The sequence below is a fragment of the Ascaphus truei genome, chromosome 1 (genome assembly GCF_040206685.1).
Source record: "Ascaphus truei isolate aAscTru1 chromosome 1, aAscTru1.hap1, whole genome shotgun sequence".
Taxonomy (NCBI): Eukaryota; Metazoa; Chordata; class Amphibia; order Anura; family Ascaphidae; genus Ascaphus; species Ascaphus truei.
In genome coordinates this window covers 131,856,971-131,874,077 of record NC_134483.1, presented here as the reverse complement: position 1 = coordinate 131,874,077, position 17,107 = coordinate 131,856,971, and the positions used below count along the sequence as shown (strand labels likewise).

General features: G+C 41.5%; 1 protein-coding gene across 5 annotated transcripts in view; it reads right to left on the bottom strand.

The window, feature by feature from the left end:
- SH3GL2 (SH3 domain containing GRB2 like 2, endophilin A1) overlaps positions 1 to 17,107 on the bottom strand; it is a 263,901-nt gene that overhangs the window by 86,033 nt on the left and 160,761 nt on the right. For all 5 annotated transcript variants that reach the window (XM_075594915.1, XM_075594886.1, XM_075594894.1 and 2 more), the window contains one exon: positions 7,573 to 7,641. Coding sequence is in view for 4 of the 5 variants with exons in the window: in XM_075594886.1 (XP_075451001.1) it covers positions 7,573 to 7,641 (69 nt within the window). In the remaining variant the exon portion in view is untranslated. The remainder of the gene's footprint in view (positions 1 to 7,572; positions 7,642 to 17,107) is intronic.

Sequence of the window (17,107 nt, the reverse complement as noted above, 5' to 3'; positions counted from 1 at the left end):
TCCTTATACACAAGGCATAACATATTCAGATCAAATAACAGTATAAATTGAAATGCGATGTGGCAGACATAATATATACACCAAAGCCAAACAAAACTTCCTAGATAGGACTTGTTCACACATAGCAATATTCCATAATTATAAATATACTGGAGTAACACCCCCCACACACACTCCCCCTCCACTCAGGCAGCCAGAAAGTGTTTAAGTTCCCACTCCTGGTTAATGCCAAGTGGGTGGAGAGTGCGCAAGGTGTATATCCAGTACATTTCACGCCGATTAAGCCACATCGCATTTCAATTTATACTGTTATTTTGATCTGAATATGTCATGCCTTGTGTATAAGGATATATGCTATTTCTTTATAAATCCATCAGGAGACGGTTGATCCACATCATCCGATTCTAATATGACAGATTATGTAATTCGTGTTGTTCTATTAATTATATATTATGTGATTATGTACTATGTGAGCATTACAATGTCTTTGTTTTTAATCCCAAGCTTTTTACTGGTAATAGGTGTTTATGTATGTCTATTATGTTTTATATATGTGGGTAATATGTATTTGGTCCCTTTAATAGGATGACGTCCAACTCTGACCCTGTGTTGAGATGTGGGAGGCACTTGCCAATTAGGGAGGTGCCTAGTGTACACGTCATTTCCTATATAAGATCCGGTACTGTGTGGGGATCTTCACTCTTTGAAAAAGTCTTTCTATAGACGAAACGCGTCAGAGTGGTGCTATGTATGCTCACTGTGGAGCTTAATAAAGTTTTTTGAATTTTCCAAGCGTTGGTTGTGTGGAGTGCTGTGACCGCGGTTACCAGATCCTCCCTGTTATATGTACCACATTGTATGTTTTGTTTAATATGGGATCAGTATGGATAAAGCCCATCATCTATGACAGGTAGACCTGAGAATTAGATCTTGTTTTTTCCCTGTCATACACAAAATTAGTTGTTCTTTGTTAATCCTAGCCTGTATGCTCCATGACTACCTCTAGTGTGAGCGCGGGGGGACCCGTTGTGATTGGTGTATTGTCGATGGTTCACCACTCTCATTGGTGGGCCAGCGACATGCACCGGCCTATGGGAGGCCCGCGATGACGTCACTACTGGCAGGAGCGGAGACACTGACTAGAGAAGTCTTGCCAGCCTCACGCTCCGATGTGAGCATGCACGGTCAGACACAGGGGGCGGTACTTACCCACAATCCCTCGGCTTGGTGGTGCGGCGCCTCAGGTGACGTCACGCGCATGCGCACTAGGTGGCGGCGGCGATTTTGCACAGACTTTTGAAATTTACCAATTATGAAGCAGGTACATAAGGGGCCTTATCCAAACACATCCCATACTCCTTGATAAAGGACCCCCAGGTCCGAAACGCGTAGGAGGTTCCTGTTTGTTACCCAAGGGGGTTGCCTGTCCTCCTGCATGCACAAATAAAGAATAGCAGTTTTATCCTACACCTGGCTCCCTGGCTGTGCGCCATTCGTCTTTCTTTTGCCTTCACCTGGACTGTGGATTCCTTCATGGCTGGCACGCCTGCACTACACCCCTGGAGATGACGTGAGTGGGTTTCTTTATGGGTTTAGACTGTCATGGTTAAGTTGGACAACTGTCATTATGCTTACAAAAGTCTATATTGTACCCACCCACTCCCACTGGTATCTCCAGGGTTTTGATTTATAGCTTTGATGGATTTCATCTGGGTTGAGCACCCTAATTTTTTCCACCGCTGCATCCACCCAGGGCAGATTTTCTCAGTCTATCTTATTTTTCACCTTGAACGGATCCTTGTGAATCCAGCCACAGGCACGGGGGCCACGTCCAGAGTGTAGGATTGTCTTGGTAACCGAATCAGGGATATAGAGGATAGAGTAGTCATGATACTTGCCGAGTTCAACGTAGGAGAGATCCGGAGCGTAGAAAGTACTTTGCCAAGGTCAGGATAGGAGAGGAGCGAAGAGTCAGAGGATAGCCAAGATCACGAGCCAGAAGTCAGAGTAGTCAGACAAGCCGGTTGGGTACACAAGGGGTAAATCTAGAAAAAGCAGCAGGACAGGAACAAGGCAGGAACAGCAAGGGTAAACACAGAGTAACATAAATCTATGCTCAGCCAATGTACCTGTGACATTGGTGAGCATATATAGGCAGGACAGCCAACCCCTAACGGGGTGGAGCGGGGTCACGGCCCCCGCGGCCGCCGTGATATGTCCAAGGCTTCCAAGAACAGGTGTAGCTGTTGTGTAGCCAATGAATGCTTCTATGAGCAGGTGCAGCTGTTTGTGCAGCTAAGAATGCTTCTATGAGCAGGTGTAGCTGTTTGGCAGCTAGTCGATCTTGACACGCAGCTTGGGGGCGTGGCGCACGTGTCACGTGCGAGCGCTGCACGCAGTTAGTGTGCGGCACGATCCGGGGGCGGAGCCCGAGTCTGCGGCGTCGGATGATGCCATTTTGGCGCGTATGCATGCTGCGCGCGTCTGGTAAGGAATGTGGTCCATAGGCACCCCACGCATGCGCGGTGGTGCTCGAGAGGATGCGCGGAGCGGCTGTACTTCGGTAATCCTTACAGTTATATTATAAAGGTTCTATTCTTCTTTTTGGCACCTTAATGAGCCTTTCTAACCCTTTCGGGTTGAAGCTAGTAGATTCCTCCTTAGTCTCCTCTTCATCTGATGAGGAGTGCAAGTAGATATCTTATGTATATTCTATATCAGATCTGCTCCTGAAAAATCTGACTCTGCTTCCTGTGAAGGGCGCTTGCCTGTGCATTAAAAAGACTATTCCTTCAAAGCTTTGAATTACTTAGAAGTCTTGAACCATGTGAAGAACTCTGCCATCATGAAGGCCACATGGGTACGCAATGATGGCATCAAGTGCACCGCATATGTGACACCGCTACACCAAAGTGTGGGGCTCCAGGTTTGCTGTAAGTCAGGCGCAATGATGCACGGCACTGCTTCAGGATTGGCTAATGCCACCATGCCAGTCCACATGAACGCAGAGCTTATCTGAGGCACAAAAGACTTGCCATGGGAAATTCTGCAAGAGTTACTCAAGTCCCCAAATTGTGGTCAGTGGTTCCTGGGTGAGAGTAGGGTGCTGCGAGGGCTTCATCACCAGAGGAGACAGTGAGTGGCTCCCTAGGTAAACGTTTTTTTATCCACCTGCAGCATGACACAGAACAACTGACATGAGACCAAATAAAAAGGGCTAAAATAGGTCTCAAAGCGTCAGGTATCTAAACTCAGCTGAGAAGAGCATATCCCTTACAGAAAGGTACTTTAAGCCACAGCCATTCACCGAGGAACACTTGGTCAAGGCCGTTTAGCCTTCAGCAGTTTCGGCCCTGAGATAGATGGTTAGGATTGGGGGTTAAACATTTTAGCATAAGGGGTTATGGGTTAACGTTAAGGTTTTTATGGTAAGGGATTAAGGTTTTTTTACGGTATGGGGATACATTACCTGCGGTGGCCAAATGTCCTAGGGGTGAGACAGCCACAGCTGAATAGTCACGGCTAATAGTTCCAGCGCATGAAGGGCTGACATGAACAGGAGAGACAGGAGAGAAATCAAAGTGGCTGCAAGGGTTGTCCATTAGGAAGCTGCCATATCATTCCCTGTTAGCATTGTGGCTTCCCATTGGTCTGTGCGAGTGAGACTTGCCTGGCAACCCTATTTATTTCCCAAACTGGACCAGGAACACTAGCACATAAAAAGAGAAATATCTTTGGAACTGTGATTGGAGCTAAATAATATCATTGTTCAACACAAAGGACCTACTGAGTACAATACTCATTTTTCTAAGTCCTGGAGTGGCGTCATGTCCCTGTATTCCAGTCCCTAGTGGTTTTCACAAAGGCAGGATACTACATTCAGTGGAGGAGTGCAAGGGAGCGCAATCTTTTTCCCCTGCGCCCCCCAGCTGGCTTTTCCCCCTCTCCTCACGCCCCCCCCCCACTCTTACCTTGATTCAGACGTCCTGGCGTCATGACGTCACATTGTCATGGCAACGCGACGTCACATGACCCTGCTGCGTAATGTGACGCCGCGTTGCCATGGCGTATGCGTCACCAGGAGCGTCTGAATCAAGTTAAGTAAGGCCGTGCCTATAGTGCCGTCGTTGGCGACGGTGACACGGCGGGTGACGTCACCCATCGCCACTGGCGAAAGTTATGTTTCGCCGGGTGGCCGGGTTGCAGGATTCCAGCAATTTGATTTGTTCAAGGGCCGTCACGTGACGCGACGGCCCTTGAAAAATCAAATTTTGCTGGCTTCAGGTTTTCGCGACGGCGACATCGCTCGTCGCTGTCGCGTGCAATATAAGCGCACGCGGCGGCAATGTATTTGTTTTCGGGCGACGTCGCGTCGCCGGCACTATAAGCGCGGCCTTAGGTTTAGAGAGGCCCTGCAGCTCCCCCCGGCATTAATTGAAATGCATTCGGGAAGCGTGCGGGGGCCTCTGTAAACCCTGCGGCTCCCCCCCCACAGCGAATCTCGCGCCCCCATTTTGCGCACCGCTGGAGTAGTGGCTATACAAGGACAAGCCATAAGGTACTCTGTGTATATAACACCACACTGTTTATACTACAGTTCCCACAGCGTATGGACACTGCAGCTCCTAGCTGATGGGCGCGCTCACAAGAGTTGCTCCCGGATCAGTCCAACTTGAAGCCTTAGTTCATATTAGCAATACATCATTTTGGGACTGTTTATGTGCTGGATACTTTGGCGTTTGTATACTTATACACTCGCCACCCTAGGAGGACTTTGGAATAAATTCTATCACATGCACAGCTCCATCCGTATTTACCACAAGTTTAAGATTATAGATCCTCATTTGTGCAGTATTTTTCTGTGACCAACTTTTTAATCTTTTGTACTGTTTTTATTTATATTTTTATTTCATTGTTTATCTTTTTCCCACTATCAGTGGATATATATTATATGTCTGCATTATATGAAATATATTATTATTATATACTAATAGGAGTGTGCGCTCATCTTTTTGGTCTTTTCACATGTGGTATAGGAATTGGTTATTCCTTGATGAGCAGCCTTTCCCTATTAGTATAACATTATCACCCACGCCACCGTAGCCCATCTTCGGTCACTTCATTATTATTTTATACACTGATTTTTTTATATGTCATATATTATAATTGTTATATTATTTGTGCGCTGGTCTTGTTTTGTGTTTTCATATATATATATATATATATATATATATATATATATATATATATATATATATATATATATATCAAAACAGAACAAAAAAACGAAGTAGCGCCTCTTTTGTAACCTAACAAACTGTGATTAAGTACACCTAACTGTGAAATACAACCAATGGGGTGGCAAAGATAGGTATATATATAAAAAAAACCTATGTATTCTAAAGATTTTACGTTTATAAAATAAAAAGCAATGTACTAATACTTTAATAATAAAAAATATAATAAAAAATATTTAAAAATTAAATGAATAAAAACCAATGGATTGAAACCGTTAAAAAAACTTAAAAAACACAGAGTCCTGTTCCAAAATGACGCATCCAGGTAAAAGGCAGCCCGTTTCAAAGGGATCACTACTCCCTGTTGATACCTATGAAAAAGAAAAGAAAAAAACAGGCGCACACCTGGTGCATTAAAGTATAACAATGTCGTTTATAGAACAATTAAAACAGTCAAATGCCCACTCACAAGTGTACACGGTAAATAAGCAGGTATGAGATAGGCTCTCATAAGCCAATACTGCCGTCCAACTCAGCAATGGTGTCCTTCTCCTGTGTGCTCTCCGCGTGGTTTCCTGCAACCGGAAGTGACATCCACCCGGTCGAGTGCCCCGCACAGGAAATCCCTCCGGGAACCAGCACCTTCAGCTCCCTGCTTCTGGTCGCTGCACCACCGGGGGAAAAAGGGATCCAAACTTCTGCTTTGCCTCTCACAGCCTGCAATAGTTCTCAAACCGCAGTGATGGTCTCCGTGGGAAAATGACTCCTCTGTCTTAGCCACGCCCTACATGTTTCGTCATCTAGATGACGACCGGGTGGATGTCACTTACGGTTGCAGGAAACCACGCGGAGAGCACACAGGAGCAGGACACCATTGCTGAGTCGGACGGCAGTATTGGCTTATGAGAGCCTATCTCATACCTGCTTATTTACCGTGTACACTTGTGAGTGGGCATTTGACTGTTTTTATTGTTCTATAAACTACATTGTTATACTTTAATGCACTAGGTGTGCGCCTGTTTTTTTCTTTTCTTTTTCATATATATATATATATATATATATAGAGAGAGATCGATAGATAGGTAGATAGATAGGTAGGTACAGTAGATATAAAATGTTGCTTTTAGTATTTCTCTCTCATTTTCAATCCACCATGTGTTGTTTTTACAAATATTGTTGAAAAGAAAACGTTTAGGCCAATATATTAGACACAGTATTTGGACGTGACATGCGTAGTGTGAGAAGTTTATTTTTTGTCCTGGAAACTCCCCTCTAGAAATTCTGGGTTTGCCGCTGAATACCTAAAGAATTAGAAAATTAAAGCAATAATCTTAATTGGTCTACTTAATTCCCCAGTCACTAATCTTTTCCAGAGAAGTTGTGTATACTAAAAGACTTGTACAGACTTTAAGTCAAGTCTGTAGAGGTTTTAAAGTTGGCTTTGTCACTTGTATGCTTTCCTGTGTTCCTGGTGTTCCTACAAGAACAACTCATATGAAGTTTTTAAATACCCACAGCCATTCTGTTAAATACCCTGCTTTAGGAAAAAACGTTGGGGAGCTATTAAACATTCACTAACATTATGTTTGTCTTCCAAATAAAGCAGTACACTTCTATACGATGAATTACAATAACTGTGCAATACTTTACATATTGCAATTGACACATTTTATTCTGATGCCTAGCAGCCTTTTCCCAGCTTCCTTATAGGACATAGCTGCTTCCACAGCCTCCATAATACATACCTCAGTACTTAGTCGAGACACTTGGGACAATTAAAAAACTACTAATTTTTGTTTTCTCTCCTCGGTTCTACTTTCCTCATGAAAAAAGTGGAGTAAATTAGTAACGCTATTATAATGCAGTGCTGCATGACTACTGTATGTTTTGATGCTGAAGTGGATTCCTTTTTCCGTTTGGTGAAGTAAAGTAAGCACATCTCAGAGTCCCTCGAATATCCACGGTGGATATAAGAATTGGGGCTGTGGAATGATTACCGAATGCATTTGTAAGAAATATTCTTGCTATACATTCTGTGCATTGAATTAATCCTTCCACTCGTGTTACCCTTCCCATCCAAGTCCCTGTTTATTACAGTTCAACTTTAATCTGCTGGGGTAATTGGACAGTAGTCTGTATGGAGATTTTACTGGAAGGTGACTAACCACATGTGAAGGACCATATTTTTTACTGTGTTATTGGGTCCACACATTTCTATTGACAGGCTTGAGTAAGGTGGCCACATGTAGACAGGGCTTATATTTTTTAGTGACAATCCTTGTAACAATGAGAGTATATAATAATTATTCATGCAAAATCTAGATGCAGTACTTACCCTCTCCATTTCTTTAAAGTCTTCATCTAGCTTGGTACCTTCAGCTCCTCCAACTTTCTCACTCACTTTCTGTAATAAAACAATAAAAGAGAAACATTGAATGCAATAAAATACATAAAACACAACGAGGCACCATACCTCATGCTAAAGGGAGCACTTAAAAAAAAAAGTCCTACCAATAAAAACAACTGCTGGGCCTCTAAACTCATTTTAATCAGACCCTGTACATTTATCTATTAGTTGTGTATGTATAAAGGCAAGTTTTTAAAGTAAAGAGAGGCTTTTCATCTTGTGCCTCCTAACATCAAATCAGCCAAGGTATTTTGCCCAAGATGACTTTGAGTGCATCACTTTGTGATTTGTATGCCAATAAGAGAAGTTATGGGTGAGTTACAGGATGTAAGAATAGATGATCTAAGGCACTGCGGATTTTCCAAAAGATTTAGTGTGTCAGAACAGCACAACGTTTCAGCCTTCTACGAGGTCTTTTTCAAGTAACTTGAGAAAGACCTCGTAGATGGTTGAAACATCGTGCTGTTCTGACACAATACATCTTTTGGAAAATCCACAGTGCCTTGGATCATCTATTCACACTCAAGTATAGGATTTGTTTAGACAAGTTTCTCTGAACCAGGAGCACCGGTTATTGCAAGTATCTTTACTTTATTTATTTTGTGTGCAGCATTACTACCTACTGTATTGTTCTGAGTTACAGGATGGACATGTTACAATGGGATATCTTTCAATTCTATATAATTTTGTCTCCCTTTTTACTGCATCACCGCAGGTCTGAAGCAAACCTTGCAGACTAACATTCTGCACCAAATGTAAATCATCTTAATAACAAAGTTTCTTATCAGTGACAGTACAAATTGTGCAATGCATCAAAGCGTCTCTCTGTGTTTATACATAGACACCCTTTTACATAAAAAATATCACTTGGTAAATCAATAGGTTGCAATATTTCTAGATATGCCAGTGGTCTTCTGTAAACTAAGTTTCAATACAAAAATATGTATTGGAAGTCACACATGGGCATTATGAAATGAGTCTTTTATATTGCACCCTCTCTATTAATGGAACAAGCAGTTTGGCATCAACTTTCCTCCAATTGTGCCAGTTAGCAATACAGATGCACAGGTCGTTGTTGTACCTGTAAACATGTTAGAAGATCAGAGATTAGCACAATTTACATTATGACTTTCGGCGTGCTTATGTATGTTTGAAAATAGTCACCCCGAAATATTGTGTTATGGATTTCGCACCAAAACGCATTGTTAGGTACAATAATGCCTGCTACATATGTATGCAGAGCTGGTATCAGAGCAGCTTGTGTCTGTAACTACTGTGATTTTTCCTTTTACTTGTGTCCATTTCATTTGCTAGGTCAGGGTCAGCTCAATCCCGTTAACTGAAATTTGATGGTAGTTAACGCGCGATCCAACTCTGATACTCCTTATAGGGGCTTAGTGAATCTAACTGCATTTGTCAACTTGACACATACACCAAATGCAGATGCAATACAGTGAAAGCACTAATAACAGTTTTGTTATATGTAACCCCTCTTTGGGATTCCCAAGGCTTTAAGGGGTTAACTGTGTAATCCCACAGAGTAACACCCCTTTCCCATTACATTATGCTGTGGGTGATTTAGCAGATGTTAAGTCCCGCCCACTTCTGCCTGGAGACAGTGACGTCACAGGATATATACAGTACATAAAGAGGGGGGAAGCTTTTGAAAGCGAGATTCCTGGAGTAGACACAGTGGAGGGATATCACTGTATATAGTATGTATGTGTTCAATGTATATATAGGATAGGATCCCCTCGTTTATTGTTTGACAGTTAGGAAAAGTGTCCCGATTATATAAAGGCCTTAGGAATGGTTTCATGCTACTCTCTGAGTCCATATCGTGGCAACCTATGCCCTGAGGGGGCTCTACATTGCACAGCCCCATGGCATAGTTGGACCAGCCCCACCAGAGGTTCCATAGTTGGCCCTACTCTAGATCGCTACAAGATAGCATGCAGTTCATGTGAGAGGGACACTGATTACCCACAGAGGGAGAGAAGCACAAGGGCCGACAGGGGTCCTAAAGAGATGAAGCTCTACAAAGGCAGGCCACAAGAGGACTCTATTAGGTAACAATGGGGACCAAGCCTCAGCACCTCCACAGTGGGCGAGATAGGGGCAGCTAGGGAAGTAAGTTCAGACAATCTGAAAGATAGATTGGCTCCTGATGTCTTCAAAGAAAAAACTACAGAACAAATTCTATCCATTTGTTACTTGAAAAGCCTAAGGGTTTCTATGGCTGTAAGAGATGTAAAGGTTGTAAGTTTGGCACTCATAAGGTTAATTGTTTTAACTCTAGAAAATATGTCCAAAGCTATACCATGTCATCCTTAGCCAACGGCAAAACAAATTATGTAGTCTAGCTTTTGGAATGCCCTTGCAAGCTCCAATATGTGAGCAGAAGTATAAGATCCCTTAGAATTAGAATATTGGAACATTGTATGTACATTTCAATTAGCTTAGAGACACAATCTGTTTCCCTACATTTAAAAAAAAATACCCTAAGGGGTTAACCTTTAGGGGAATAGATTGGGTTCCTCCCCATTGGAGAGAGGGAAATAGAGTACAACATCTATCCCAAATGGAAACCTATTGGATATTTAGAGCTTCACAAGAGACAACCAGGCCAGTTGGTGGATGATTGGAACTTTTGGGGAATCAAGATTGATTAAATATTGTTATAAAACATTCACTGATCCAGTACACTACATTTTGCTTGTACTGTACTGTACAATACAATCCCTATTTGCCACAACCTCTGTAATATAATTTCCAATGTACACTATGTTGTATGGCTGCAGCAATAGGCTCAGAACACATTGAATTTAGCTTACCTACACATTAGCCTTACCTATCATTAATTGAAAAAACTACGGAAGCTGCAAGACACCACTGGGCAGCCATGGTCATCATGGGGTCGTGAAATGCAATGAAGTGCCATGTATTTCACTTGTATACAGAAACAGTAAGTCTGGCTGCATCTGTATGCTAAAGAAATCCCTATTTTGTGATGTGTATTCATTGATTTTCCTCTGTTTAAGCTCAGAGTTTGTAGGGTGTGATTAATGTATTTAGCCAATCCACATGTACCTGCTTATTGAGAGTGTCCCAAGAGCTAAAATGAATGCGGTTCAGCTCCAGAGTTCACTCCTGTATAAAAAATGTAAAAATAAATGCTTGGATTGCCTCTTTAAAAATTGAAACAAATTATGAAATTGAAGATGGTATGGTACATTAAAGCTAGTTGTACAGTATAGTAAAAAAAAATACTTTTATACACTGGCGACACACTTTATTCGAGCTCGGCTAGTCCCACGAATTCGGGTATACCCGGGTGTATTGAGGTTTGTGACTGTTTTCTGCCCGAGTGCATTGAGGTATTTTCTAGGCAGGGATTGAAGCATTTTATTCCCACTGGCTGCAATACTGCACAGTATATATATATATACTGCATTACAATTCATTAATTTATGCCATCTGGTAGACACACGAAGCATTGCAGCCTATTAAATCCTAATCATTACAATTTAACAGATCAGCCGCCCGTCAGCCAGGCATGAACCCAGGCTGGGAAGGCAAACACAACGGGGCTTGTCAGAGGTGAGGAGTGGCGCATTCCAGGTATCTGCCAGGTACAAACTGGGCATTTGCTCGAATAAAGTGTGTCAGTGCAGTATTAGTTTGAACTTAAGAGACATATATATATATATATATATATATATATATATATATATATATATATATATTATATTTCATTTGCGTAGCTTTAACACCATGGATCCAAATTATTTCAGATTATGTATTAAAATATACATCAAAAGTTTAATTTGCGTTTAACCTCCAAAAAAGTAAGCAGTATGAATGACATATAGTAAGTACTGTACATTTGTTATCCAATACAAATGATTTCACAGAAAAATATATTTTTTTTTAAAAAGAGAACAACAGTACATATCCAATGAGTCCCCATCTCTCAAATCAATATGCTCTCCGCACTTTATTTACTACATTAAGTACATAAATATATTAGTTGCATCTTCATTCTATTATTCTGTTGTAACTGTTTATTGCATTAATGTGGACAATTACAGCACAACGTTAACATCAGCCTGGCGGGAAATGAAAATACAACCACATACTATGTCAATTTGCTGAGATACACTGTCTAATAATAACAACAATGGATATGTCTGAATTCCTTGGTAAATGTTACAGCAACCGAATAAATGATCCATGTACAAGAGAAAGCTGGGAGTAGTGGGAATAAATTTCCTCACAGAGAAGAATTTGTTAATTTGTTATTTTGTTATTTTAGTGATATATGTGTAACGGTGTTTCCCCCCATCCAGTGGGAGATTTGGCCATTACTGTTCGTGTGGTGCATGATAGCTGCTGGTAACAGGAGCGCTGAGTCGTCCGCCGGTGGTAGTGGGGACAAAGGACTAGGCTTCTGGGGTTCATACCCTACATATCTCTTTAGCAGTGTAGCGCCTCCATCTGCCGTAGGCTCCAGGAACTGAAGGTGATCTCCCACGGTAGAACAATTACCGCTCCCCCCAGTATGGTCACGCACCAGGCAGGAGGTATAACAACAGGAACAGTTTATTATCTCTCCTGTACATCACAGTATACGGCAGGTTCTCCCCAATGCAGCAACTATCAGCTACCACTGAAGGATGGTCCCTGGACAGTCACTACAGGCCAAGGGCACCCGCAGGCATACTAGCTCTTCCCTGCCTCCCTAGCAAAGACAGAGGTATGGTCCACACTCACTCTCCCTTGGAGGGAAGAGGACTGAAGAAGGCCCAATAATCAGCCTCTCTAATGTATGACCTGCCTTCCTCAAGTGGGGAAAGGCGCTAACAAATTTGGGGCGGCACTGTCCTTAAGTACAGCCAGGAGGAGGGCACCAGGTCTGTCTCATGATTGTTCATGCCCAGGCCTAATGACACTGCCTCCTGCCATCACTCAAGTGCAGCTCCTAGGAGGGGGAAAACCCCATATCAACTACTGGCAAGGCATGCTTGTACCAGGGAGGGGGTGTGCACACAAATCAGTAACCATAAGCAAACGAAACAAGGTAGTTCAGATTAGAATTGAGGAGTGATACGAGATGGTGGCTTTTGCACCAAAGAGGGCCCCGCCCTTCAGTGTGAATTACTGTAATACAATATTCGCTTTGGACATCCTCCATAAACTCATTAAAGAGTTTCAGTAGATATGGGTCTAATTAGTGGATGTACTTTTTATAATAGATGTTTAGGAGGCCACCTGGACCTGATACTTTAGAAGATTTCAGTGATTTTATTACTTCTCTCAATTTAGAATCAGTGATTTTGGAACTTAAGTGTGTGAGGTCTTTTGGGTTAGGGTTGGCAGATCACACCCCGCTAGATATTTTTTTATCTTGGTTTTTAAGTGCATAGGTTGTGAGCTGCCCTTCTCTAAGTTATAAGTTTGGAGTAATAATTTGTTAATTCCTATGCTATCATCTCTGGGTTATATGTGACCTCTCCTTTTTTTTGTCTCAATAGCAGAGATATTTGATTTAGTTTTCAACCCCTTCAATTTATTGGCCAACAACCTGTCTGCCTTATTGCCTTTATCATAGAACTTTTGCTTTGTTCACTTCAAGGCTTTTTCTGCGTCATCTAATTGTAATTTATTGAGGTCTCTACATAAGTGCAAGGGAAGTTTTTGTGGGCTTTCTAATTTGTTATTTCCTCTGTGACGGTTTTAATTATGTGTCGTTTTCCCATAATGAGGCAATTGAGATGAAGGTGCCTCTTATATGTGCCTTATGGGTCACCCATAAAGAGGCTGGGGGATTCACACCCGGATAATCGTTTAGGCGCTGTAAGATTTCCATTCATATTATTATTATTATATTGTAATTATTGTAAATTTTATGAAACAGATGCCACACATGAACCATTCGGACAAGCAAAGAATCTTCCATAGATGTTGTTACATAGGAGAGTATGCTACAATTGGTAAGCTGATGTAGTAATTTCTCTAATATAAGTAGTTCCTTATATGTACATAAGGAGGTATGGCATTGTGTCAGATTGACAGGCGCTACAGGATTATTCTGGAAGAACACATGACATGTTCGGTCATGGTGTTGGGCGTAAGGAAAACTGACTAGGGGAATAGTTTCTGGATAAATGCTGGTATGTTTAGCTAGGGAATGGGAAGCCAGGATAACATCAAAAGAAAAGGATACTTGCAAGATAAGACAGAACAGATTTCACCAAGAGAAAGAAATTATGCAATCTCTTTGAAAAAAATATAACTTATTTGATGTCACCATTTATCTGCTATTTGTGAATGTAACTACAGTACTACTCAGGATAATAAACATTTCTGTTGTGTGCTAAAAGCTGGAATGTAGAGTTTTTTATGTCGCCGTGAAAATACAAAGACATTTTACATTTTACAAGTGCCAATTATATAGTATCATTAGTGGTGTTTTCAGCAGTGTTTGGATGGGAGCGTGATCCAACCATGTGATAGGGCCTATTTCTGCATGACCTACTGCTGCATTAATATTTGACTAATAAAGAGGCAGGCTATCCTAGAGTAGGAGTTATGTGGTGGCGAAAAGAAAGTAAAATCTTTATGACTCAGTACCTTCAGGTTTATAACTCTTCTCCCAAAGTAACCAAAAATTGCAAGAAGTCCGAAATTGCATGCATTTGCATACTATTTAAACCAAGAAAACTATAACATTTTAATGATAACATCAACTTTCAGCTAAATAGAGCACACACAGATTATCACTGGTTATATTAATCTTGCACAGCATTCTATTATATTATAAAATTGTTATTTTTATTGAACAGGCTTTTAAACTAGTAAAGTTGAATGTGTCAGTTTTTTATTTGAACTTTTGAGCACGGTAATGACTTTTTTCAATTTCTGCTGCTTATAGAGACGTCAGAAAAAAAGCTCTTTAAAGATGCAGTGCCACATACCCAAATAAGAATTTATTTTCTTTGTACAAATTGCTTTTCCCAATCGCCTTCAAAAAGCCATGCTGTGAAATAATCCAATTGTATTCTATTACTGTATGGCAAAAATACTGATGTCAACACATTTTCTTCCGTGCCAAGTAAGTAAGTCTGCCATTATGATTTTATAAAATCTACCTCATAGCTCAGTCATGTATGTATGTATGTATGTCTTTATTTATATAGCGCCATTAATGTACATAGCGCTTCACAGCAGTAATACAGTACATGTGACAATCATATAAATAACAAATAACACATGATGGGAAGAAGTGCTTCAGACATAGAAGTAACATTTAGGAAAAGGAGTCCCTGCTCTGAAGAGCTTACAATCTAATTGGTTGGTAGGAAGAACGTACAGAGACAGTATGAGAGCGTTCTGATAAGTGCTTCTGCAAGGGGCCAAGGTTAATGTATGAGGTATAAATTATTAGCGATGGAGCTACTCATACAGTATGCTTCGTTAAGCAGGTTTGTTGTAAGGTGGGTAAGGTGGATAGAGAGGGTGCTGGTCGGATAGAGGGGAAGCGCATTCCAGAAGTGTGGGGCAGTCATAATAACAAACTTTGAAAGCTTTGCTGCACTCTTTTCTGTCATAGTCGCAGCCATTCATTCCGTGACATATGGCTGCCAGGACAGTTCGGCGTTGCAGGTAATGTATCTCCTAAGCCATTAACGTAAAAACCCAAACCTTAACATTTTACCCGTAAAAACCCAAACCTTAACCCCTTACGCTAAAAACCTTAACCCTTAACCCTTTTCCCTAAAAACCCTAATCTTAACCTCTTCCCCTAAAAACCTTAACCCCTTACTTTAAAAACCTTAACCCCTTATCATAAAAACCCTAACCCCCTACTCTAAAAACTTTAACCTCTTATCCTAAAAACCCTAGTCTTAACCATCTACTCTAAAAACCTTAACCTCTAACACTAAAACCCTTAATCCCTTTACCCTAAAAACCTTAATCCCTAATTATAATGCTAATTGCCCTAGACACAACACCTGCCTCAGGGTGAAATCAGCAGCAGCCAATTTATCTATAGAAAGGTCATTCGCATCTTGTTTCAGGATCTTTAAATTCCAGTACATTAATTTCGCTGCCGTTCTCCTCACACCTCACTATTACCTGTGGCCTCTCTTTATAGTGTTGTGCGTCTTTCCCTTGCAAAGACGAGTGGAAAACCACTGTTGCATCACTAGGGGCATGATCACAGATACAGTTCTGTTTCCTTCTACCTAAAGACTGGATCTTTATAGCGGCTGTTTTCATCTGGTTTGGGCCACGTGAGCATGGTAGCATGACTGGATTTGTATTGTACTTCCCAGTCCTAAATCTGTTCTTCTTTCCTGGATTTTGTGGAAAGCCGATTGTAGCACTAAGACGATATTGCAGAAACTCACAGCTTGCTTGGTTGTGATGTAGGACCTAGCGATACAGCGCCATTTACTGTCACATTTTTCTTGCGAGTGATGTGTAAGTGACACAATCATTTTTTTGGCCGTTGGTGCAGACCCACGAATGCATCGCGTCCGTGAAAATTGAGTTTTAGTGTTCGTTGCAATACTCCACATAAATGATAGGCGCTAGTGTGCTAGTGCAGGGAGCGCAATCTTTTTCCCCTGCGCCCCTGCCAGCTGTCCCCTTATCCACACGCCCCCCTCCTTACCTTGACTCAGACGTGCTGGCGTCATGACGTCACGTTGCCATGGCAATGTGACGTCACATGACCCCGCTGCATAATTTGACACCACGTTGCCATAGCGACTTATCAGAAGACATCTGAACCAAGGTAAGAGAGAGTTACAGAGGCCTTCGCCTCTTCCCTGGCATTTAATTTAAATGCCTTCGGTATGCGTGCGGGGCCTCTGTAATCCCCGCGCCGCATGGAGATAATCTCACGCCCCCCCAATGGGGGGCATGCCCCCCACCCTGGTTTGCATACGCCTGTGCTAGTGTGGCTTCAAAATCTGAATGCAATGTAACCCATGCCTTATGCCTGTTCATTTCATATGATACGATATGATATATGTAATGGTATTTAAATGCAACCCACCACTTATTCCCCTAAAAACATCAGATGACTAAAAAGTATTTTAAAATATGAAATATTTTTTTATTACATTACAGTAAATGACTTTATGAAAAATACAATAATTCAAATTTCTTCGCTCTTCTTCCAAATGTACAATCTTTTTCAATTGACATCTTCTTCGGGCTGGCTCTTGGACATTTCCCCCCCGTAAAGAGAATATGTTGTATATAAATAATCAAGAAGAAATACAGTAGCATAGTGCATGAATTACGTTGTGTGGTACGCGTGAGTTTCTTTGGGACCTGGTTTAAACACATATGTGCGTCATTGGATTTCTGCGCATACGAGTTTCTATGGAACCTGGTTGAAATACATACGAGTGTCATTGAATTTTGGGTTATTGTCAAAACAAAAAAT